The 26,262-nt window shown below is 47.7% G+C and overlaps 1 protein-coding gene across 3 annotated transcripts in view; it reads left to right on the top strand.

The window, feature by feature from the left end:
* The first annotated feature begins 21,628 nt into the window (after positions 1-21,628).
* Positions 21,629-26,262, top strand: part of THUMPD2 (THUMP domain 2 tRNA and snRNA guanosine methyltransferase) — an 87,282-nt gene continuing 82,648 nt past the window's right edge. The window contains exon 1 of one of the 3 annotated variants that reach the window (XM_074989175.1): positions 21,629-21,754. Coding sequence is in view for 2 of the 3 variants with exons in the window: in XM_074989174.1 (XP_074845275.1) it covers positions 21,704-21,754 (51 nt within the window). In the remaining variant the exon portion in view is untranslated. The remainder of the gene's footprint in view (positions 21,755-26,262) is intronic. The other 2 variants (XM_074989174.1, XM_074989176.1) reach the window with 2 other exon arrangements.

The following is a 26,262-nucleotide window of genomic DNA, read 5'->3' as shown; positions in this document are numbered from 1 at the left end:
CAACATTGTTATCCATAGCCCAGACTGGAACACCCACCTGAAGAAGGTAGAGGCAGTGTTAAACACCCTGAGGGAAGCTGGCCTCATAGTGAATCCGACAAAATGTGCTGTAGGGCTAACAGAAGCGAGATATTTGGGGTACATTGTAGGCTGGGGCGTAGTGAAACCCCAAATAAACAAGGTAGAGGCAATACAAAAGTGGCCTCGACCGCTCCGGAAGAAACAAGTCTGGGCATTCCTGGGAGTCGTGGGGTACTATCGAAGGTTCATCCCCCACTTTGCACCTAGAGCATGCCCCCTGAACGCTCTCACGAAAGCCCGTGGCCCTGACATGGTAAACTGGACCCCAATGGCAGAGGAGGCATTTCTAGATTTAAAGACAGCCCTGTGTAGTAATCCAGTCCTTATTGCCCCAGATTTTGAGAAGGAATTCCTACTACAAACTGATGCCCCCGACGTGGGCTTGGGAGCCATGCTGTCCCAAATGGTCGGAGAAGAGGAACAGAGAGCGGAATTACTCTATCATTGAAAAGGAGTGTCTTGAGGTGAAGTGGGCAGTGGAAAGTTTAAGGTACTACCTCCTTGGATGGAAGTTTACCCCTGTCACGGACCACACGCCCCTACAGTGATGCAAAGAAACAAAGATAGGAATGCAAGAATAACCCGGTGGTTCCTGTGCTTACAGCCATTCCACTTTAGAGTGCAGCATAGGGCCAGGGCCCAGCACAGGAATGCTGATGGCCTGTCCAGGGCACGCTGTATGCCGTCCCAGGTAGCCCAACCCCCTGGTGATGAGCTGGGGAGGGGGATATGTGACAAGGTAAAACTGGGAGGGGGTAAGAACGAGAGGGAAAACCAATTGGAAGCTGAGGGAGTGGGCGGGCGCAGCTCGCCCACAACTAAAATGCCCCTCTCGTGACGAGGGGAGACCTGCTAAAAGAAACAGCCCCAAGTGAGTCCGGGGGACAATGAAAGAAAAAACAAGGACGGGAGTGAGGGTCAAAGGTTCAAAATGAGGGAATCAGAGGGGGACACCAAGCAGAGAACCCCAGACAGCGCCCACTGCTCCTCAAAGGTATTGAGGGAGTCGGTGGACGCTGCCCAGAGGAACTCTGCCCAGATTCGCGACTGGAGGGAGGAACGGAAGTAGGCCCCACAGTCGCCAGTTGCCCCCTCTGCCAGCTTCCTCTCTCTAGTCTTATAAATGGCCATTTTGGCCACGGCCAGGAGGAGGCTGATGAGGTGGTCTCACGACTTCGTGGGGCCACAGATTGGGTGTGAGAGGATGAGAAGATGTGGGGAGAAATGCAGCCAGAACCTCAGGAGGAGGTTCTGGAGGAGCCAGAAGAGGGGCTACAGCCTGGCGCATTCGATGTAAATGTGAGCCAGGGTCTCCCTCATTCTGCAAAAGATGCAAGTGTCTGCGGTGGGGGTGAACCGCACCAGGTACACGCCCATGCTCACCGCTCCATGGAGAATCCTTTAGCTGATGTCCCCGGCGGGCCGTGGAACCAAGGTGGAATAGAGGCTGGCCCAACAGGGCTCCCCACCCTCTGAAGGCGTTAAGAGGTCCCTCCATTTATGGTCAGGGCGGGACATGAGGGTGGGGAAGTGAAGCATGAGCATGTACAAGAGATGTCTAGGCGTGGTTCAGAAGGGGACCAGCTGCAGGGTATGCAGCCGGCTGGGGTGATGAGGGAGAGGAGGGTGGGCAGGGGTACAGGGCCGGGGGCCCACGAAGAGGTCTGTGGGGTGCTCCCTCTCACAGGACTCTCCTGAGGTAAACGTGAGCAGTAAAGGGCCCCCTCCTGGACAGAGTGAAAACTGCAGGACCTCCTGTGCCTCTGGAAGAAGGAGGAGGTCCTCTATGAGATGGACGTCAAGTGGCGAAACACCGCAGCATTCACCCTTGGGCCTGGGGCCTCCTTACAAGGGTCCATACTGAATGTAGTGCAGAACGGGTACACAGTAAAAAGAGAAGGAACTGAAGCAGGGCTATGCCTGGGCCTGGGACCAGGCCAGCTGCTTCGGGTCAGCCCCAGTTACCTGCCCCTACTTCTGGGAGCTCCAGGGCATCCTGGAGCCCCAGGACAGCTCCCCGCCATCAGCAGTCCTGGACACATTGACGGACAAGCCACAGCCAGAGGCGGAGAAGCAGCCCCGACCAGGGACCCAGGAGGCCGATGTGACCACCAAGTGGTCGAGTGAGGAGGGGGACCTAGCGATCTACATTCCCTCCCACTCATCCAGCTGGTTAGTAACAGAGAGTAAGCCATGCTAGTCTATACAGTATCAAAACAAAAAGCAGTCAAGTAGCACTTTAAAGACTAGCAAAATAGTTTATTAGGTGAGCTTTCATGGGACAGACCCACTTCTTCAGACCATAGCCAGACCAGAACAGACAATATTTAAGACACAGAGAACCAAAAACAGTAAGCAAGGAGGACAAATCAGAAAAAGATAATCAAGGTGAGCAAATCAGAGAGTGGAGGGGTGGTGGGGGAAGATCAAGAATTAGATTGAGTTAAGTATGCAGACAAGCCCCTATAGTGACTCAGAAAGTTCACATCACGATTTAAACCATGTGTTAATGTTCCGAATTTGAATATAAATGTCAATTCGTCCACTTCCCTTTCTACAAAGGAGCGATAATTTCTTTTCAGTAACACACATACCTTGAGGTCATTGACAGAATGCCCCATTCCATTAAAATGTTGACTGACTGGTTTGTGGATCTGGAGTGTTTTGATGTCTGTTTTGTGCCCATTGACCCTTTGTCTAAGGGAGTTAGAAGTCTGTCCAATATACAAAGCATCTGGGCATTGTTGGCAAATGATGGCATATATGATGTTAGTAGAGGAGCATGAGAAAGTGCCCGTGATTCTGTGAATAACCTGGTTAGGTCCAGTGATGGTATTTCCAGAGAAGATATGTGGACAAAGCTGGCAGCGGGCTTTGTTGCAGGGAAAGGTTCCAGGACTGGTGTTCCTGGGGTATAGACTGTGGCTGTTAGTAAGGCTCCTCATGAAGCTGGGAGGTTGTCTGTAGGAGACAACAGGCATGTCACCCAGGGCCTTCTGGAGTGTAGCATCCTGATTAAGAATAGGTTGTAGGTCTTTAATAATTCGTTGCAGTGGTCTGAGTTGGGGGCTGTAAGTGATGACCAGTGGTGTTCTGTTCTTGGCTTTTTTGGGCTGATCTTGGAGTTGCTGGTTTCTACACCCTTCTAGTTTCCATCCTGCACACGTGACTAGATCCATTGTTTACAGTCAAGCTCTTAGGTATAATCGCATTTGCTCTGATCCAACTGACAGAGACCAAAAACTACAAGAACTTTATCAAATATTCATAAACCTGAATTACCCACCAGGAGAAGTAAAAAAACAAATCGACAGGGCCAGACGCATACCCAGAAACCAGCTGAACGTCGAAGTAGGGCGCTATTCCCATCCCCTCATGGGGTTAGCGACTTCGATGTCTCACTGCCTAATGTCGAAGTTAACTTTGAAATAGCGCCCAACACGTGTAGCTGTGACGGGCGCTATTTCGAAGTTGGCGCCGCTACTTCGAAGTAGCGTGCACGTGTAGACGCGGCTTGTGTCTTAAATATTGAGTCTATTCTGGTCTGGATATCATCCATCTGGGTGACTGTGAGCTGGGCAACCCTAGATGTCACCAAGGGACCTGCTGGTATGTACGTGGTGGAGCGCGCACCCTGGGCTGTAGGGTGGGGGGTGACACTTTGGCCAGCCGGCTGCACACAGGACCAGTGGTCCCAGGCCGCACTCATGCCAGCCCACCATGGTACACAGCACCTGTGGCAGCCCACTCTTGATGGCCAGCACCCACCCCTGACAGGCAGTACCATGATCTGCACAAGGGGCAGCGGTCAGTCGGTGCTGGACAGCACCCAGGGACCACACACCACAGGCTTGGAAGGGCCACACGTCTGAGAAGCCCCCCCCAGCTGCCGCAATGTCAGATGGACTGCCCAGCCCATGGGAGGGAGGAGCGGGTGTCCCAGGACAGGGGAGGACTGGCCCACAGCCAAACTCCCGTAGGCCATAGTATGTTACCAACACTCCGGCCCCCTCTCCATATATCTGCACCATCCATGGACCAGGAGAGCCCAGCACTGTTCCTGGTCCCCAGGAGCCCACTGGCAGATGTTGAGGATGGCCAGGCCCCACACCATGCCATTGGGGCTGCAGCTGGAGGTCCCCCCATTGGGCTGAGGCTGACCCAGCCAGCCACTACCAGGTCAAGGTGGCCGAGTGGCATCTGTGGCTCATGGAAGCCAAGCTGGAGTGGTAGAGGGTGGCATGGGAGAGGCTGCTGAACACCTTGGAGGGCATTGGCATGATGCTCCAGGAGCATGCAGCCAATGTTGCCCACCTCCTGGCCCCGTGACTGGCCCCCCCACACTGAGCCTGCTCCCACCCCCACACCAAGCCCCTTCCCCAGCCTTACCTACCGGTACTCCTCGCTCCGTCCCCGCCCCACCAGGGACCCTGCACGTGGGAAGGCAGGGGAACTGGGGACGACGGGGCTCGTGGCTCACCACCCCAGCCCTGCAATGATCTCCCCTGCACCCCTCTAGGTTCAGCTCCCCCCCCCGTGCCTCCTTCTGGGTAGGTGCCCCCATGCCCCTCCCTCCACACCATGTAGCCCCCACCTTTACATAGTTACACACACAGTTGAGTTATCGATAAATGTTTATTTACCATACACCCCTTTGTGCTGTGCTCCTCCGGAAGGAATGGCAGGTGGTGGATGTGTGGGTGTGGTGCTGGTGGGGGTTGTGGCAGGGGGTCGGGGTAGCAGGGACAGTGGGTAGCAGAAGTGCATGGGGGGTTTGTGGGGGATCACAGGCAGGCCATCCTCAAAGGCCTGCCTGAGGGTCTCCCTAGTGCGGAGGCCATCCTGGTGGATGGGGCAGAGCCTGGCTGCTCGTAGGGGTGTCCCCCTTACCTTCCACAATGTTGTGGGGGAAACAGGCACCCACCACCTGGGACACGTTGAGGACCCCGACCTCCAAGCACGTGTGGTGGCACCTCCACCACTCCTTAAGGCACCCAAAGGCCTGCTCCACGATGTTGCAGGAGTGGTTGAGGCACTGATTGAACGCCTCCCTAGTGGGGTTGAGGTGTCCCATGTATGGCCCCTGGAGGCATGGCTGGAGGGGGTAGGCCACATCTGCCACCATGCAGAGCAGCATGTCCTTCTCAGACATCCCTTCCACCCCACTGGGAAATCCTGCTGCAGGGGGATGAATGTGCTGGGCCCCCTCATTCATCCCCCTGAGAGCTCCAGAAGACCCAGGCCTCATGGGTGCAACTGGCCTACCCCACGTAGATGTCCATGAACTGGCCCCTTGCATTGTCCAGGGCCTGGAAGACCACTGACTGGTAGCCCTTTCTGTTGACATACTGGCTGGTGCTGTATGCCGGGGCATGGAAAGGGATGTGTGTGCCATCCAACATACTGAAGCAGTTCAGAAAGCCCAGGTCCTCGAAGCCCACAACAGCGGCATCCGGATCCCCCAGGCGGATGATCCTGTGAAGCTGCATTGCATTGATGGCTCTGAGACCTGCATGGCGGGGGGAGAGGATGGAGGGGTATGCTCCTGTAAGGGTGTGGTGGGCCATCGTCCCCTGCCCCAATCCGTGACCCCTCCCATCCTGCCCCCCGCCCCCTCCTGGCCTGTCCCCCCAGGCTGTCCCCTCTCCCCACCTGCCCCCTCCCAGCCTGCCCCCTGCTTCCCTTTGCCCCCAACCTGCCCCCTTCCCCTCCCAGCCTGCCCCCCGCCACCTTCCAGCCTGCCCGCTTCCTGCCTCGCCCCTGCAGCTGGGGATTCCCTGTGGAGGGACATGTGACCTGGGCCTGCCTTACATCCATAAGTGCAGCCCCCATGGTGACCTTGCCCACCCTGAACTGTTGTCCCACAGAGCTGTAGGAATCTGGGATGGCCAGTTTCCACATTTCCAGATGGCAATGTGGCATCTCCAGGGTGAGAGCAGGCCGCATGCAGGTGTCCTGGTGCCAGAATGCGGTGGGGGGGGCCGAGCCAGTGGCAGCTCTCGAAGTTCTGCCTCGACATGAGGAAATTCCGCAGCCCCCTGTCATCAGTTCACTCCCCCAGCACCAGGCACTCCCACCAGTTGATGCTGCTGGGGTGGCTCCAGAGGCATCAGGGCACCTGGGGGAAAACTGGCAGTGTCTTGGGTGAGGCGGGGGGGGCCTGACCCCAGGGGGACCACTCAGCCTCCCAAGTAGCTGGGGGCTGGCTATGGAGACAGTGCAGAGCACTGACAGCAGGGTCTCCAGGATGAGGATGTACTCCTGCAGGAGCTGCTGCTGTGCCTCCATCCTAAAGCACGAGTGGGCTCTGCCGGGCTGGGGACAGCTGGGCAGCACTCAGCTCATGTAGAGTGGAGGGAGGGGTTCTTTAAGGGATGGCTGGCTGCTGTTCACAACATTTCCTGCTTCTCTTCTTTTGAAGAAGAGCTTGGAGCCATGTGGATGCTCCCTTTCGAAAGACTGTGGCAACCCTTTGAAAGGGCGGATTGACCCCTTGATCTGCTATTAGTGTGTAGCGGCTCCCTTTCAATGGCTGCTATTTTGACCTCCACACATTGATTTTTGTAGATCCAGCTAAAGTGTCCTAAGATACTATTTCAAAATGCATTCTTGTGTGTAGCTGTGTGATTTCAAAGTAAACTATTCTGGAATAGCTATTCCAGAATGGATTATTTTGAAAGAATGCTGCTGTGTAAACATAACTATAGTGACTCTGCTGAGTGCAAGGTTTAACTATAGTCCATGGTGGCCAATCTAACTAAATGAGGTGGGGTGGGGGGCATATAAACCTGAGCACAGCCTTGTAGTGGCAAACAAATTCAGTTTAATTTGTATTTTATTGTTTCTGTGTATAGTATTTAATTAAAAACAAATGAAGAACTCTATCTATAACATATATCAGAATCATATAAAATGGGAAAAGAACACATAACTAAATATATGTATACATGATCACAAAATGGTAATGGATTGGCCAGTAATATACTATGTTGAAGCGAAATTTTCTTTGGTCATTGGCTGTAAGTAGAGCACCCTGATTACAGGGTCAATTACAGGGCTGGGAATAGGTCTCTGAATTGGACACAGTAGGCAAAATATACAAAAACTTGTATAAGACACACATAAGTTTCCCATAAATGGACAGCACCATATTAAAATAGAATGGCTTCTATTGTTAATTGCACCTTAAAAACATCAGAGACGCTTATTTTCAATCAAAAGAACAATTCTCAATTTCACAATCTGTATTCATTCTGATGGAAATTGAGATGGTTCATTGGCACTTCCTGGAACTTGCAGAAGGATGGCACTTTCTGTTCACATGCAGAAGGATGGTGACATTATTATGCTGAAGCATTGCTCTAGAAACACAAGACAATCCTTCATTCACTCTATTGGGAGAAGAAATTATCTACTCCAATCTACTCCAATTAAGACATAAATCCATTGGCTTTGTGGTTATTATAGATTATATTGCTGCTTTAATGCAGAATTGAATGACTAGTTAAATGTGCTTTTTTAATGATTCTCCAGCCTTTGACATGACCAATGGAACTACCAAAGAACAAATTGTTTTTCCTGCAGGTTTGGTGACTTTCTCATAGTCTAATAATGTCACTAAACAAGTGCATTCAACTTTCTGGAGAAATTGTGCATGGAAAGCTATTTCTAATAGAAGAGAGGATTTATGGTCAATAAGGAAACAAAAAGTTACAACTGATTTATATCAATCTTGTCTACTAGCTTTTCTAATAAAGAAATCTGTATATATGAAATGGTGAGAAAAGGTCTGAATCAACAGATTACACCAGATGAATGGTTTTTGACCCAGAAAAGATGACCAATAACCTCAGTCTGTAGCATAACAAAAGAAATTTCTTTTACATATTGTTTCAATGATACTTCACACCAGTCAGTTGCAAATGTGGAATTGGGATCAAAGGCCCCAGGGCTCTGTGCCGGAAGAGGCTTTACAAGTGAGGTGTCACTGGGCTTTCAGTGTATCTGTGTGGGGTGTTGTGCAGGAGAAGAATGTGGCGAAAAGAACCTAAAGCAGGGGAGCAGCATCATATGGGAATAAGAATCCTCCCAAGCTATGTGGCAGGTGATATTACAAGACTAGAAACCAAGGCATGTTGGGATAGTGCAGGTAATGGGGTAAGCATTTGATATAAAAGGGCTCACACCTAAGGCGGTTCTGTGCCAACTTCTGGCATTGACCCGGCAACTCCTGCAGCTGAGCTGGTACCAGACGTAGAGGTTATCCTCTCCTTTGGACTATATCAGTAAAGCCGAGAGGGGAACACTGGCATCTGGGCAGCCCAGGGTCCCAAAAAATTGCTCAGGCTCACGCCTGGAGAGGTGCTCCAGCATCGCTTAACAGTGTTGAACCAACATGGGAGGTAACAGATACTGGTTATAAGCTCTTGCTCAATTGGCGTAGAGAACGAGCGCCAAGGGTTGCCTTCGATGGTGGGAGAGATCATCGCATCTCACTGGACAGTCACCGCCCGCCTCAAGCTGGGCAGCCCCCAGCCAGTAAGGTACTGTCCCGCCACAGTTCACCTGCCTCACTGGGTGCGTGAGGCTTAAGGTTCCCAAACCCGACAAGTGACTGAAATTTGAGCACCAGGCAAGCCAATAAGAAAATCAACAAGAAAAGGAAACCATCAAAGTCTTAAGCTTGCTTGCTGGAATGTGCGGACCATGCTGACCAATTTGACTGAAGATCTTCAGGACATCAGAGACACCCGAAAGATCGCTGTCATCAATGAGGAACTGAAGAGGCTCCAAGATGACATTGCTGCTCTGCAAGAGACGCGTTGCACAGATTCGGGATCTCTGAGGGAAAAGGACTACACCTTCTTCTGGCAGGGGAAAGCCAAGAAGAACCCAGGGAGCATGGTGTTGGCTTCACCATCAGAAACACCCTTCTACAAATGGTGGAATTAGTCATGGGCGGATCAGAAAGACTCTTTCAGGTCATACTTCAAACTTGAGCCGGTTCTGTCCACCTGATCAGCGCTTACGCTCCAACCCTGTACGCCGCACCGGAAGTAAAATACAAGTTCTATGACGTGCTTAGTGCTGCCATAGCGCAAATACCTGCTTGCGAACAACTGTACATTTTGGGTGACTTCTATGCAAGAGTTGGAGCTGATCGCGACTCATGGCCTTCCTGCTTCAGCCACTTCGGTGTGGGAAAAATTAATGAAAATGGACAGCGTCTTCTCGAACTTTCCACATACCACAATCTGTGCATAACAAACACATTTTTCCAAACCAAGCCACAGCACAGAGTGTCATGGAGACACCCATGCTTGAAACACTGACATCAACTAGATGTGGTCATCGCTAGATGTGATAACCTCAAAAACATCCTTCTGACACGCAGCTATCATAGTGCCGACTGCAATACAGATCACTCACTAGTTTGCTCCAAACTCAAGGTGATTCCCAAGAAGCTGTACCACTCTAAACCAACTGGAAGGCCCCACATTGATGCCAGAAAGACAGCAAACTCAGAGAGAGCCGAAAAGTTCAGAGAGACCCTCAAGGAGAATCTGCGCAGCAGTCCTGGGGGTGCCAATGTAACATCCAGATGGCAGCATCGGAGGGATACAATTTACAACATGGCCTTGTTGGTGTTTGGAAGAAGAGCTAGAAACACAAATGACTGGTTCGAAGCTAACTCTGATGACATGATTCCAGCCATCGAAAAGAAGTGTGCTGCACTCCTGGAGTACAAACGCTCACCGAGCCAGAGTACCCTGCAAGCACTCAGAGCTGCCAGAAAAACAGTACAGCAGATGGCCAGGCGCTGTGCCAACAACTACTGGCTCGAGCTATGCAGAAGCATCCAGACCAGTGCTGACTTTGGTAATCTCAGGGGAATGTACGAAGGCATCAAGAAGGCATTAGGACCCACCCAGAACAAGATGGCACCTCTGAAGTCCAAATCTGGTGAAGTCATCGCTGACAAAGCCAAAGAGATGGAGCGCTGGGTCGAGCACTACTCCGAGCTGTACTCACGCGAGAACATTGTGGTTGATACAGCCCTCAATGCCGTCGAACTCCAACCAGTAATGGACAAACTGGACCAGGAACCAACTGTGGATGAACTGAAGAAAGCCATTGACAGCATTGCAGTAGGAAAGGCCCCAGGCCAGGATGGTATACCACCAGAGGTAATCAAGTGTGCCATGGACACTTTCCTGGAACCCCTACATGAGCTACTGTGCCTGTGCTGGAGAGAGGGAGAGGTTCCACAGGATATGTGCAACGCTAACTTCGTAACCTTATATAAGAACAAAGGAGACAGAAGTGACTGCAACAATTACCGTGGAATCTCCCTCCTAAGCATGACTAGTAAACTGTTCACTCGCGTCATCCTTGGCAGACTCCAGAAGATTGCTGAGAGGGTGTATCCCGAATCACAGTGTGGATTCCGTGCAGAGAGATCTACCGTTGGTTCTCTCTGAGGCAGCTGCAGGAGAAATGCAGGGAGCAGAGGAAGCCACTCTATATTGCCTTCATCGACCTGACCAAGGCCTTCGACTTGGTCAGCAGGGATGGACTGTTCAAACTGCTCCACAAGATAGGCTGTCCGTCACGGTTACTCAAGATGATCCAGTCTTTCCACAAAGACATGAGAGGAACCATCCTATATGACAGCACATTATCAGATGTTTTCAGCATCAGGAGCAGTGTCAAACAAGGATGCATCCTTGCTCCGACATTGTTCGGGATCTTCTTCACACTCCTCCTGAAACATGCCTTTGGATCATCAACAGAGGGCGTCTTTTTGCACACAAGATCTGATGGGAAACTGTTTAATCTTGCAAGGCTGAAAGCTAAATTTAAGGTGCGGGAAGTCCTTATCAGAGATATGCTGTTCGCAGATGACGCTGCTGTAGTGTCACACACAGAAGACCAGCTTCAGAAACTGCTGGATCGATTCTCCAAAGCATGCAAGGACTTCGGGCTTTCCATCAGCCTAAAGAAGACAAATGTACTTGCTCAGGATGTTGCTGAACCTCCATCAATCAGCACTGTCAACTGTACATTAGAGGTCATCCATGAGTTCATTTACCTCGCGTCCACCATCACTGACACCCTGTCATTGGAGTCTGAGCTAAATAGGAGGATTGGAAAAGCAGCCACAATTCTGTCCAGACGCAGCCAGAGAGTGTGGAATAACATCAAGTTGTATACCCACACCAAAATGCAAGTCTACAGAGCCTGCATCCTAGCACCCTCCTTTACGGCAGCGAGTCTTGGACCCTGTATGCCCGCCAGGTAAAGAGGCTGAATGTCTTCCACTTGCGCTGCCTCAGTGCATCCTTGGAATATCGTGGAAGGACAGTGTGTCCAACACCACCATCCTTGAGCAAGCTGGAATCCCAACCGTGCACACCCTCCTCAGGCAGCGGTGGCTCCACTGGCTTGGCCACGTCCACAGGATGAATGATGGAAGGATCCCAAAAGACATCCTGTATGGCGAGCTAGCCTCTGGCAAAAGACCTCCCGGACGCCCCCAGTTGTGCTACAAAGATGATTGCAAGAGGGACCTCAGGGAGGTAGACATTGAGCCAGACAGCTGGGAGGAGTTGGCAGACGATCACAGCAGATGGAGGCAGGAACTACACAAGGGCCTTCAGAAGGGTGAGATGAGGATCAGACAGCTAGCAGAGGAGAAGCGAACCCAGAGAAAGCACAGTAAGGACCTGCCAGACACCCATTACACATACAACAGATGCAGCAAGGACTGTCACTTTCATGTGGGCCTTCACAGTCCAGTCAACGCTGCAAATGATGATCCCAAATGGAACTACGAAGGGCGTGATCCATAGTCTACGTAGACTGAAGGATGCTACTACACACTGTAATATGGTTATACTGCTTTAACAAAACAATACTGGGTCAGACCAAAGGTGCCCCTCGCCCAGCATCCTGTCTTCCAACAGTGGCCAATGCCAGATGCCTCTGAGTGAGAGAAAAGAACATGTACTCACGAAGTGAATTCCTCTTCTGTCATCCATTTCCAGCTTCTGTCAAACAGAGGCTAGGAACACCATTCCTACCCATCCTAGCTAATAGCCATCAATGGACCTAAGCTCCCTGAAATTATCTAGCTCTTTTTTTGAACCCTATTAAAGTCCTGATTTCACAACATCTTCTGTCAAGGAGTTCGACAGGTCTACCATGTGCTGCGTGAAGAAAACCTTCTTTTGTTAATAGCAACAGAGAGGTAGCCGTGTTAGTCTGTGTGCCAACAAAACAAAGCAGCAGAAATGTAGCACTTTAAAGACTAACAACATGATTTCTTTGGTGATGAGCTGAAGTGAGTCTGTCCCATGAAAGCTCATAGCCAAATAAATCATTTTGCTAATCTTTAAAGTGCTACATTTCTGCTGCTTTGTTCCTTTGTTAGTTTTAGAGATGCTATGAATCATTTTCATTTGGTGACTTCCTGGTTCCCATATTATGGGAACAAGTAAATAACTTTTCATTATTCATTTTTCCATACCTTTCTTGATTTTATAGACCTCTGTCATATCCCCCGTTAGTCTCCTCTTTCCTAAGATGAAAAGTGCCAGTCTCTTTAATCTCTCTTTATATGGCACCTGTTCCAAACCCCTAATAATTTTGTTTCCCTTTTCTGAATCTTTTCCAATGCTAATATATCTTTTTTGAGATATATTTATATGCAGTATTCAAGATCTGGATGTATCATGAATTTATATAGAGGCAATAAGCCATTCTCTTATTTTCTATCCCCCTTTTAAAGACACAAAATTTTGTTTACTTTTTTTGACTGCTGCTGCACATTGAGTGGATATTTTCAGAGAATTATCCACAATGACTCCAAAATCTCTCTCTTGAGAGGTTATAGCTAAATGAGTCCCCATCATTTTGTATGTGGGATAGTTTTTTATAGTTGGGATTGTTTTTTCCACTGTTCATTACTTGACATTTAACAACATTAAATTTCATTTGCCATTTTGTTGCCCAGTCACTTAAGCTGTGGCCATACTTGCCCAAAAATTCGAAATGGCCATGCTAATGGCCAAATCGAAGAATACTAATGAGGTGCTGAAATGAATATTCAGTGGCTCATTAGCATGCTGCCAGCCACGGCGCTTTGAAAGTGCTGCTTTCTAATGTGTGCGGCTTGGCTACATGGGGGTTTTTTGAAAGGGCCCCACACATTTCGAAATACCCTTATTCTCAGCTGAGAGGAATAAGGGGATTTCAAAATGTGCGGGGTCCTTTCGAAAAGGACCCCCGTGTAGCCATGCCAATCCGCACGTGTTTGAAAGCGGAGCTTTTGAAGCGCCGCGGCTGGCAGCTAGTGAATGCTAATGAGGCACTGAATATTCAGTTCAGAGCCTCATTAGTATTCTTCGATTTGGCCATTAGCATGGCCATTGCGAAGTTTTGGCCAAGTGTGGCCACAACCTTAGTTTTGTAAGATCTTTTTGAAGCTCTTCACAGAATGCTTTGTTCTTAACTATCTTGAGCAGGTTAGTATTGTCAGCAAATTTTGCCACTTTGTTGTTCACCTGCTTCTCTGGATCCTTTATAAATGGGTTGAATAGGATTGGTCCCAGTATGGACCCTTGGGAGATACTACTGTTTACCACTCTCCTTTCTGAATATGTACCATTAATTTACCATTAAAATTTACCATTTTACCGTTACATCTACCATTTGTTTCCTGTCTTAACCAGTTATCAGTGCATAGCTTACTTTTATTAAGAACGTTTGACAATGGACTTTGTCAAAAGTTTTCTGGAAGTGTAAGTGCACTATATACACTGGATCCCCTTTGGCCACATGCTTATTGACCCCACTCAAAGAACTCTAGTAGATTAGTTACAGGGAGGTAGGCATGTTAGTTTGTGTCTTCACAAAACAAAAAAGCAGTCCTGTAGCACTTTAAAGACTAAGAAAATAGTAATAATAAAAAATATTTTGTTAGTCTTTAAAGTGCTACAGGACTGCTTTTTTGTTTTCTGGTAGATTAGTAAGGCATGTTTTCTCTTTACACAAACTATGTTGATTTTCCCCAACAAATTATGTTCTTTTATGTGTCCAACAAGATTATTCTTTGCTATAGTTTCATCTAATTTTCCCAGTAATGATGTTAGACTTACAGTCTGTAATTGCCAGGATTACCTCTAGAGCCCTTTTTTATTATTGGTGTCACATTAGCTATCTTCCAATCATTAGGTACAGAAGCTGATTTAAAGGATAAGTTACAAACCAGCTAATAGTTCATTCAGAACTCTTGGGTGAATGCCATCTGGTTCCAGCAACGAAGGGTCCTGTGGCACCTTATAGACTAACAGAAAAGTTTTGAGCATGAGCTTTCGTGAGCACAGACTCACTTCATCAGATGCTGCCTGATTCCAGTCTGGTTCCAGTGACTTGTTTACTATTAAGTTTATCAATTTGTTCCAAAACCTCTTCTAATGACACCTCAATCTGGGACACCTGATCACATTTGTCACCTAAAAAGAATGGCTCAGGTTTGGGAATCTCCCTAACATCCTCAGCCATGGAGACTGAAGCAAAGAATTCATTTAGTTGTTCTGCAATGACCTTATTGTCTTTGAGTGCTCCCTTAGCCTTTTGATCATCCAGCGGCTCCACTAGTTATTTAGCAGGCTTCCTGCTTCTGATGTACTTAAAAAGCATTTTACTATTACTTTTTGAATGTTTGGCTAGCTGTTCTTCAAAGTCCTTTTTGGCTTTTCTTATTATATTTTTACACTTAAGTTGACAGAGTTTATGTTGCTTTCTGTTTTCCTCACTAGGATTTAGCTTCCACTTTTTTAAAATGACGCCTTTTTATCTCTCACTGCTTCTTTTACCTGTTTGTTCAGCCCTGGTGGCACTTTTCTGGTTTTTAATTTGGGGTAAACATTTAAATTGGTCTGCTATTACGGTGTCTTTGAAAAGTTTCCATGCAACTTTTGGCACTGCTCCTTTTAATTTCTGTTTAACTAACTTCCTCATTTTGTGTAGTTCCCCTTTCTGAAATTAAATGCCACAGTGTTGGGCTGCTGAGGTGTTTTCCCCAACAAAGGGATGTCAAATTTTATTATATTGTGGTCACCATTTCCAAGCAGTCCAGTTATATTTACTTCTTGGGTGAGATCCTGTGCTCCACTTAGGACTAAATCAAGAATTGCCTCTCCCCTTGTGGGTTTCAGAACCAGCTGCTCCAAAAAGCAATCATTTAAGGTATCCAGACATTTTATCTCTGCATCACATCTCAAGGTGATCTGTACCCAGTCAACACGGGGATAGTTGAAATCCCCCATTTTTATTGATTGATCTATTCTTATAGCCTTATTAGTCTCCCTTAGCATTTTGTAGTAACTATCACTATCCTGGTCAAGTGGTTGGTAATATATCCCTACTGCTACATTCTTATTAGAGCATGGAATTACTATCCATAGAGGGTCTATGGAACATTTTGGTTCATTTAAGATTTTTACCTCATTTGATTCTACATTTTCTTTCACACATAATTCCACTCCCCCACCCCCCACAACTCCCTGCAGCACAACTTGTTCTTCCAATATATTTTGTACCCTGGTATGACTGCGTCCCATTAATTGTCCTCATTCCACCAAGTTTCTCTGAGACCAATTATATCAATGTCCTCCTTTAATATGAGGAGTTCACTCTAGTTCATCCATCTTATTATTTAGACTTCCAGCATTTGTATATAAGCACTTTAAAAATTTGTCACTATTTATCTGTCTGCCATTGCCTGATATATTACTCTTTTTCATTTGATCCTCATTGGATTTTACCCATATTTTATCATCTTCGATCCTCTCATTTTACTCTAGAATTTCTATTAATAGACCCTTCCCAAAAAGAAGTCTCTGTACAGTCCTTATGTTCCTCTGTCCCATCAGCTTTTCCCCAGCCATTATCTTAAAAACTGCTTTGTGACCTTTTTAATATTAAGTGCCAGCAATCTGGTCTCCTACCTACATCATAGTCTCATCCACACACTGAGACTCTGAAGTTCTGCCTGTGTACCCAGTCCTGCACATGGAACTGGAGTCACTTCATAGATGGGTACCACAGAGAGATTTGATTGTTACTGTGTAATCGTTCACCAATCATAGAATCATAGAACAATAGAGCTGGAAGTGACCTAAAAAAGCCATCAAGTCCAGCCCCCGGCTCTAAGCAGGACCAAACCCAACAGATCAGCCCTGCCAGGGCTTTGTCAAGGTGAGACTTAAACACCTCCAGGGATGGAGACTCCACTACTTCCTTGGGTAGACCATTCCAGTGCTTCACTACCCTGCTAGTGAAAAAGTTTTTCCTAATGTTCAACCTGGACCTTCCCAACCGCAACTTGAGAGCATTGTTCTGTGTTCTGCCATTTGTGACCACTGTGAACAGCCTCTCTCCAGCCTCTTGGAAACCTCCCTTCAGTAAGTTGAAAGCTGTTATCAAGTCTCCCCTCAGTCTTCTCTTCTGCAGACTAAACAGTCCCAATTCCCTCAATCTTTCTTCATAGGTCATATGCTCCAGCCCCCTACTTATTTTGGTTGTTGGACCCTCTGCTGGACCCTCTCAAGGGTATCCACATCCTTCCTATAATTGGGGGCCCAGAACTGGACACAGTACTCCAGATGTGGCCTCACCAAAGCCGAATAAAGAGGGACAATCACTTCTCCGGATCTATGAGCAATGCTCCTCTTGATGCAACCTAATATGCCATTAGCTTTCTTGGCTACAATGGCACACTATTGACTTATGTCCAGATTCTTGTCCACTACAACTCCCAGGTCATTTTCTGCAGAACTACTACCAAGTCAGTTGGACCCCAGCCTGTAACAATGCTTGGGATTCTTCTGGCCCAAGTGCAGGACTCTGCACTTGTCCTTATTGAACCTCATCAGATTTCTTGCAGCACAGTCTTCCAATTTCTCTAAGTCAGTCTGGACCCTGTCCCTACCCTCCAGCATATCTACCTCTCCCCCGGCTTAGTGTCATCTGCAAACTTGCTGAGGGTCCAATCCAACCCCTCATCCAGGTCATCGAGAAATAGGTTGAACAGAACAGGACCCAGAACCAAACCTTGGGGCACTCCACTAGAAACCGACTGCCATCCTGACATCGAGCCATTGATCACTACCCTCTGGGCCTGACCTTCTAGCCAGCTTTCTATCCATCTTACTGTCCATTTATCCAATCCACATTCCTTTAACTTGCTGACAAAAATATTGTGGGAGACCGTATCAAAAGCTTTGTTAAAGTCCAGATAAATGACATCCATTGATTTTCCCCTATCCACAGAGCCAGTGATCTCATCATAGAAACTAATCAGATTGGTCAGGCATGACTTGCCCTTCATGAATCCATGCTGACTATTCCTGATCACTCTCCCCTCCTCCAAGTGCCTCAAAATGACTTCCTTGAGGAGCCCCTCCATGATTTTTCAAGGGACTGATGTAAGACTGACCAGCCTATAGTTCCCTGGATCATCCTTCTTCCCTTTTTTAAAGATGGGTGCTACATTTGCCTTTTTCCAATCATCCAGGATCTCTCCCGATCCCCACGACTTTTCAAAGATAACGGCCAAGGGCTTGTCCACAACATACACCAACTCCCTCAGAACATTAGGATGAATTTGGTCTGGGCCCATCGATTTATGTATGTTTAGCTTTTTTAGATATCTCCTAACCTGTTCTTTCCCCACCAAAGGCTGTCTACTTTCATCCCACAATGTATCACTTATTGCATTAGTCCGGGAGCTGTCTTTGTCCGTGAAGACAGAGGCAAAAAAAGCATTAAGTATTTCAGCTTTCCCTACATCATCTGTCACTGGGTTACCTCCCTCATCCAGTAGGGGCCCCACGCCCTCTCTGATCACCTTCTTCTTGCTAACATGCCTGTAGAAACTTTTCTTGTTATCCTTCACATTCCTCGCGAGTCGCAATTCCAGTTGCGCTTTTGCCTTCCTGATAACTGCCCTACATTTTCAAGCTATACGTTTATATCTTTCCCTAGACATCTGTCCAAGTTTCCACTTTTTGTAAGCTCCCTTTTTGTGCCTAAGTTTTCCAACGTTTTCCCCATTAAGCCAGTCTGGTCTCCTACCATATTTACCTCTCTTGCTGCACATTGGGACAGTTTCTTTCTGTGCCTTCAATAGGGCTTCCTTAAAATACTACCAGTTTTCCTGGACTCCTTTTCCCTTCATGGTAGCATCCCAGGGGGTTCTGCCCATGAGGTTCCTGAAGGAGTCAAAGTCTGCTTTTCTAAAATCCAAGCTGTGTAATTTGCTGCTTTCTTTCCTTCTTTTGGTCAGGATCCTGAAGTCTACCATCTCATGATCACTGCTTCCCAGGTTGTCCCCCACCTCTACCTTCCCTATTAGTTTCTCCCTGTTTGTAAGCAGTAGGTCGAGCCGCGCATGACCTCTGGTCAGGTCACAGAGAATCACAGAATCACAGGGCTGGAAGGGACCTCAGGAGGTCATCTAGTCCATCCCCCTGCTTCAAGCAGGATCAACCCCCCCTAAGTCATCCCAGCCAGGACCTTGTCCAGCTGGGACTTAAAAACCTCAAGGGATGGAGAATCCATTACCTCTCTAGGCAATGCATTCCAATGCTTCACCACCCGCCTGGTGAAGTAGTTTTTCCTAATATCTCACCTATACCTTTCCCTCTTCAACTTCTGACCATTACTCCTTGTTCTGCCATCTGACACCACTGAGAACAGTTTCTCACCCCCCTTTTTCGAGCTCCCCTTCAGGAAGCTGAAGGCTGCTATTAAATCACCTCTAAGTCTTCTCTCCTGTAAACTAAGCAAGCCCAAATCCCTCAGCCTATCCTCATAGGTCTTGTGTTCCAGTCCCTTAATCATTTTTGTTGCCCTTTGCTGAACCTGCTCCAGCAAATCCACATCCTTTTTATACTGGGGAGCCCAAAACTGGACACAATATTCCAGATGTGGCCTCACCAGTGCCAAATAAAGAGGAATAACTACTTCTCTAGATCTGCTCGAAATGCTCCTCCTAATGCACCCCAGTATGCCGTTAGCTTTCTTGGCTACAAGGGCACACTGTTTACTCATATCCAGCCTTTCATCCACCATAACCCCTAGGTCCCTTTCCATCGTACTGCTACTGAGCCAGTCGGTCCCCAGCCTGTAACAATGTTTGGGATTCTTCCGACCCAGGTGCAAGACTCCACGCTTCTCCTTATTGAACTGCATCAGATTTCTTTTGGCCCAGTCCTCCAATTTATCCAGGTCACTTGTACCAGCACTTGTACCAAGAAGTGATCCCCAACATTCTCCAGAAATTTCCTGGACTGCTTGTGTAGCGCCGTATTGGTCTCCCAATAGATGTCAGGGTAATTGAAGTCTCCCATGATAATGAGAGCCCATGATCCGGAAACGTCTCTCAGTTGTCCAAAAAAAGCCTCATCTACCTCATCATCCTGATTTGGCGGCCTGTAGCAGACAGCAACCACCCCATCTCCAGTGCTGCCTACACCACTAAGCTTGACCCATAGGTTCTCAACAGGCTTTTCTCCCTGTGTACTGGAGTTCCAAGCAATCATAGTGCTCTCTTACATACAGTGCAACTCCTCCTCCTTTTCTCCCTTGCCTGTTCTTCCTGAACAGTTTATACCCTTTCATGGCAGTGCTCCAGTCATGCGAGTCATCCCACCAAGTCTCTGTTGTTCCAATCAAGTCATAGTTCTTGGATTGAGCCAGGGCTTCTAATTCCTCCTGCTTGTTACCCAGGCTTCTGGCATGGGTGCGCAAACACCTTAGATAACCAGTCGATCTCCCTGACTAAACGACAAATGAACCTCTTGCAAGGGAGACACTGCTGGGCTAACGCCTGCAAGTTGGGGGCAGTGTAGAGTGGATAAGAGGACTGTCTGGTGTGGGAATTCTTGGGAAAGGGGTGCAATGTAAGCGGAAGGTCAGGTGCAAGGGTAGCTTTACATAAAAGAGCTAGCTGAGAAAGGCAGCCTTAGAAAAAAGATTTCTGAAGAGGAGAGGAGAACTTTGGGTGAGAAGGGACGATTAGGAATATTTAGTAACTGTCACACACATTTCATGAAATCATATAATTAATCAACTGACATGAGCAAAACGTGCTCTTAAACTTGTGTACATTTAGAGCAGGTAAAAGAGGCAGTCTGTTTGCCACCCCGTAAGAAGCTCTCATTTACAGAACAGCAGCAAAGCAAGCTTCTCATGAGTCCTGATGTTGATCTGGGAGGATTTCCTTTCAGACCCACAAGACCCCTTTGACCCAGGCAGTTCTTGGCCTCTCAGTTGAGTGGGCTGGTTATTGCAAATGCATGTAAGTCACTCCTCTTCGGAATTTATGAGCTTGTGCTATAGGTTTTGAATGTAGTTCTCTGGATTCTCTGCCTGAAGGTTTAGAAGTATGAGACAGTGGATATTTTTATTGCTAGGTCACTTAGCTGACACAAGAATAAGTAAACTTACTCGATGCTCTTGAAATAAATGGTTAAACAAGCGACATCAAGAGGTCATCAAGTCCATTCCCATGCACTCATAGCAGGACCTATTGCCATCCCTGACAGTTTTTTTTTTTTTTTAAATCTGATTTATCCTAGAGCCTTGAAAAACCCCTGCAAGGATTGAACTCAGAATCCTGGATTTTCCACCAATGCTGTAACTACTGAGCTATCCCCTCCCTGGCTGCTACTGTGGTGTCTTTAGGGTGAAGAATCACTTTTTGGTGAAGAACAGTACATTTTATTCATATTTTCAAGACCTCAGAACAGTATGGGGACAACCAAGCTTCCCAACTTTCTGCCTTCAGAGGGAGAATTCCTTTTAAACTATGGGATGTACAGATACACTAGGGCTGTGTGTAGCAACCCTGAACAGACTCCAAGTGTATGGGTGAGGCTGAGAAAAGAGACAGTGTGGGGATAGGAGGCTCAGGCAGTGTGGGTGTGTTGGTCTCAGGGCGGTGTATGTGTGTGGGGGGTCTGTGCGAATAGGCAACAAGAAGTCCTGTGGCAGGAGCATCAGCTTTCGTGGCCAAAGACTCGCTTCATCAGATGCAATGTCACATTACGTCTGACAAAGCGGGTCTTTGCCCACAAAAGCTGATGTTCCAAAATATGTTAGTCTATAAGGTGCCACAGGACTTCTCGTTCTTCGTCTGTATCCGCAAAAACATGGCTACCCCTCTGATACTTGTGTGAATAGGGAAGATGATGCATGTGGGTGAGGGGACTCAGAGTGATGGACAGGGGGCCTGTGATGTCAGGGGGATGGAGACAGGTGGCTTGAAGGATGACTGGGAGGGCTGATGTCGGGGAATGGGGCAATCGGGCTGGTCGGGAGCCGAACGGCCATAGTTCGGTTAAAGGATCCCTCCGAGGGGCATTACCGGAGTTGGGCCGGTGATTAATGGGGCGGAGCCAGGACGGCGGGGGCTGGCTGAAAGAACTGGGCCGTCGCCCTGAGGGGTGGGGCTGGGCGGTTTTGCTGACGGTGGAGTGTCATGGCGGCTGTGGCTGAGGGGTTGCGCTGTGTTGGGCCTTCTCTCCGCTATTTTTGCACGGCCGGCCGGGGCATGGAGCCCTTTCTGCTTCGGGAGGTGCGGGACCGCCTGGGAGCCACGGAGGTAAGGAGCCTCATCTTGCTTCGCCTGCCCTAGGTGGAAGGGGTGCGGGTGGTGTCCGCCAGCTGGTGCAGCGACAGCTACGCGGGGCTTTGTGGAGGGAAGAGGGTCAGCGGGGCTTGAGGGGCGGAGGTGTGAGGTTGAGTGAGGCTTGATTGGGGTGTCGGCGATTGTGGAGGGGTGTAAGGCTGCGGTGTGTCTGCTGTGTGTGGGTCGGAGAACCTGGGAGTTTAAGGAGGTGGGGGGCTCCGTCAGGAGGGATACATGCCTGTGGAAGTATTCAGGGGTTTGGTCTCTAAGGGAATAGGAGTTTTGGGAAGAGCTTTTTGCCAAAATTGTCCTTTGAGTGTCACCTGCACCAGCCTCCCAAGAAGGTTTGGGCCCTGTGCACGCCACGGTGAAATATTGTTTTGAAACATGCTCATTTACCAATGGCTAGCATGAAGACAAAAAAAGCAGTCCAGTACTGGACTGCTTTTTTTGTTTTCATAGTGTGTAGACTAGCACAGCTATCTCCCTGTTACTATTGGCTAGCATGTATTCTTAACCCCAAGTGTAGATGGTACCTCTGCTCTATAATCTAATATGTATTAAAATACAGCTTGTGTTTTAAAATGTGTTGTTGCACTGTTGGATAAGACATCTCTTGCCCATGTGTTGCCATGTTTTAGAATAGGAGGTTTGCTAAGAGGAGGGAGTTTTGAGAGGAGCTTCTCCTGATGGAGAAGGCAGTTTACAGCACCTTGGAGTAAGTGGCTGTTTGGAGCCTGTGGTTGTTAAGGGGTTCAGAGCTTGAGTTTGTTAGTTTGGTTTGGAGTTTTGAGTGCTGAGCTGTGTTCCTTTGTAAGGCTGTGAGCCTTAATTAGGATTTGAAACCAAAAACTCTCTGCTCATTGGCTCCCTCTGGCTCTGCCTAAGGCTGAACCAATCACAGCCAGAGGGAGGAACTATCAGGAAGGCCAGACCTTTATAAACCCTGCTACTAGTGACTGGGCAGCTTGTGAACAGGGTGTGTGCTAAAAGGAGGGAGTTTAGAGAGGGGAGTTTAGAGGATGCTAGTTGCTTCTGACCACCGTTTATATGTAAAACTTTATAAAACTGTATTCCAAACATTTAAATAATAGTCCAGTATATAATCAAATTTATTCTTAGGAGAACATGCAGGCAGAAGCCCAGGAGCAGCGTGGGGACTATCCTCTTTATTGTGTGGAGTGTAACATGTATGATTACCTGCCCTGTGGGTGGGTGGCGTATGTGTGCACCCCGTGCAAAGAGCTCCTGACCCTCAGAGACGGGGTTCAGGCTTTGGAGGGCAGGCTGGCTGTACTGAAGGAGCTAAGGCAAGCAGAGAAATTTGTTGATGAGGCTTTCTGGGACACTGTAGTCCTGCTCCATCTCCAGTCTGATAGCCTCAGTGCTGTTAAAGAGGATGAAAGGCTTGGGGGAAAAGAGCAGTCAATGGAAGCAGATGGAAATCGTCCCATAGTTGGGAATGTTGTGGTATCCTCTTGCACTGAGGGATGCCTCTCTGGGGGAGGGAATGCCAGTTGTTAGGAAGAGACAGGTGTTAGTAGTGGGTGATTTGATCATTAGAAACATACATAGTTGGGTTTGTGATGGCCAGGAGAACCGTATGGTGACTTGCCGGCCTGGTGCGAAGGTTGCGGATCTCTCGAGGCGTCTAGATAGACTTATGTGTAGTGCTGGGGAGGAGCCAGTGGTTGTAGCATGTGTAGGTACCAATGACATAGGGAAGGGTAGGAGGGGTGTCCTGGAGGCTAAATTTAGGCTGCTAGGAAAGAGACTGAAATCCAGGACCTCTATGGTGGCGTTCTCAGAAATACTTTCTGTTGCATGTGCAGGGTCAGGTAGGCAGGCAGAACTTCAGAGTCTCAATGAGTGGATGAGACAATGGTGTAGGGAGGAGGGGTTTAGTTTTATTAGGAACTGGGGGCACCTTTGGGAGAGGGGGAGCCTATACAGAAAGGATGGGCTCCACCTAAACCAAGGTGGATCCAGACTGCAAGCACTAAACATTAAAAAGGGCATAGAGCAGTTTTTAAACTAAGAGATGGGGAGAAGCCGATTGGTGTGGAGGAGCACATGAATCGGATGGAGACTTCTCTTAGAGGAAAGTCTATTGATAGAGATTCTCTAGGTTTTACTCAGAAAGGGAGGAGGGAAATGGTAAAATATTCACCAGATCAGACATGTATGTTTCTTTTTATGTGAGTGTTTCATCAGGGAAGGGCAGACAAATGGTGGCAATTTTTTAAAGTGCTTCTACACAAATGATAGAAGTCTAATTAATAAGATGGGTGAACTAGAGTACCTTGTATTAAAGGAGGAGGTTGACATAATAGGCATCACGGAATCCTGGTGGAATGAGGACAATCAGTGGGACACAATCATACCAGGCTATCAAATACATTGGAAGGACAGAATAGGTCATGTGGGTGGTGGAGTGGCACTGTATGTGAAAGGTAATGTAGAATCAAATGAAATAAAAATCTTGAGGGAATCAAAATGTTCCATAGAATCACTTTGGATAGTAATTCCATCCTATAATAAGAATATAACAGTAGGGATATATTATCAACCACCTGACCAGGACAGTGATAGTGACTTTGAAATGTTAAGGGAGATTAGAGAGGCTATCAAAATAAAAAAACTCAATAATAGGGGATTTCAGTTATTTCCATATTGACTGGGTGCATGTCACCTCGGGCCGAGATGCAGATGTAAAGTTTATCGATGCCTTCAGTGACCACTTCTTGGAGCAGCTAGTACAGGAACCCACCAGGGGAGAGGCAATTTTCGATTTAGTACTGAGTGGAACCCAGGATCTGGTCCATAAGGTAACTATTATAGGACCACTTGGGAACAGTGATCATAATATAATAACATCTAACATTCCTGTGGTGGGAAGAACACCTCAGCAGTCCAACACTCTGGCATTTAATTTCAAAAAGGGGAATTACACAAAAATGAGGCAGTTAGTTTAAACAGAAATTAAAAAGTACAGTGACTAGAGTAAGATCCCCGCAAGCTGCATGGAAAATGTTCAAGGACACATAATAGAGGGCCAACTTAAATGTATACCTCAAATTAAAAAACATAGTCAGAGACCTAAAAAAGAGCCACCATGGCTTAACAACCATGTAAAAAAAGCAATGAGAAATAAAAAGGCATCTTTTAAAAAGTGGAAGTCCAATCCTAGTGAGGTAAATAAGAAGAAGGCATGTAAACCCTGCCAAATCAAGGGTAAAAACGTAATAAGAAAAGCCAAAAAAATATTTTGAGGAACAGCTAGCCAAAAACTCAGAAAGTAATAGCAAAATGTATGTTATATACACACATCCCTTGTTTAATGAGTACTCGCTAAAATGAGGAACATATATACCTACCTTTATTCACTATATGAGTGAACTTACCCCGCTTATATGAGCGGGGTTGCTGGTGGGGAGGCTGGGAGACCTGCAGCCCTGCGGCTGCCTCTGCTTCAGCTGTGAGGTCCCTGGCCAGGGGCAGGGAGACCTGCAGCTGGAGCCTTCTTCCTCCCTTCCCTAAGACATGCAGCTGTCTGACAGCCCTGTGGCTGAGGAGGAAGAGAGGGAGAAGGCTCTTAGCTTGGTTCCCTCCTCTGCAATAGCAGGAACTTGAGACTGACCAGTCATAAGCTGATCAGTTTCCTGGCCCCCAAGCCATGGGGAGACTGGAATCAGCCTGCCACTGGTTCCCAGCTCCTGTCACACTGGCAGCCAGGAAACTGACCAGCCCTGGTGGTTCCTGGCTCCCCTCCCCTTGCAGGAAAATTGGAGTTATACAGGGGTTGCAGGAATAACCCCTGTGCAACTCGAGGGTTTCCTGTATTAGAACCCCCTTCCCACCCACTTGCCCCACAGATCTCATCCTCGTCCCAGATTGAAACTCCCCTCCTCCAAGGTCCCAAACTGTCCCCAGCCTTAAACCTCCCCAGCAGCCCCAAACAACCCCCTGCCTTAGAGCCCCCCGGCAGTCCCTAACTGCCCCCAGTCTTACAACCCTTCCTGCAGCCCCAGACTTCCCCCAGTCTTGTTCATCAATGATCTAGAAAATGAGGTAAGCAGTGAGGTGGCAAAGTTTGCAGATGATACCAAGTTGTTCAGGACAGTCAAAACCAAAAGGGATTGTGAAGAACTACAAAAAGATCTCAGCAAACTGAGTGATTGGGCAGCAAAATGGCAAATGAAATTTAATGTGGGTAAGTGTAAGGTAATGCATGTTGGAAAAAATAACCCAAATTACACGTACTACATGATGGGGTCAAATTTAGCTACGACAGATCAGGAAAGGGATCTTGGAATTATAGTGGATAGTTCTCTGACGACATCCACGCAGTGTGCAGCGGCAGTTAGTAAGGCAAATAGGATGTTAGGAATTATTAAAAAAGGGATCGATAATAAGACAAAAGATATCATACTTCCCCTATATAAAACTATGGTACGCCCACATCTTGCGTACTGCGTGCA

This window comes from Carettochelys insculpta, chromosome 3, assembly GCF_033958435.1.
Source record: "Carettochelys insculpta isolate YL-2023 chromosome 3, ASM3395843v1, whole genome shotgun sequence".
NCBI classification, from domain to species: domain Eukaryota; kingdom Metazoa; phylum Chordata; order Testudines; family Carettochelyidae; genus Carettochelys; species Carettochelys insculpta.
The sequence above is the reverse complement of the archived record's forward strand: the minus strand, read 5'-3'. Positions and strand labels throughout refer to the sequence as shown.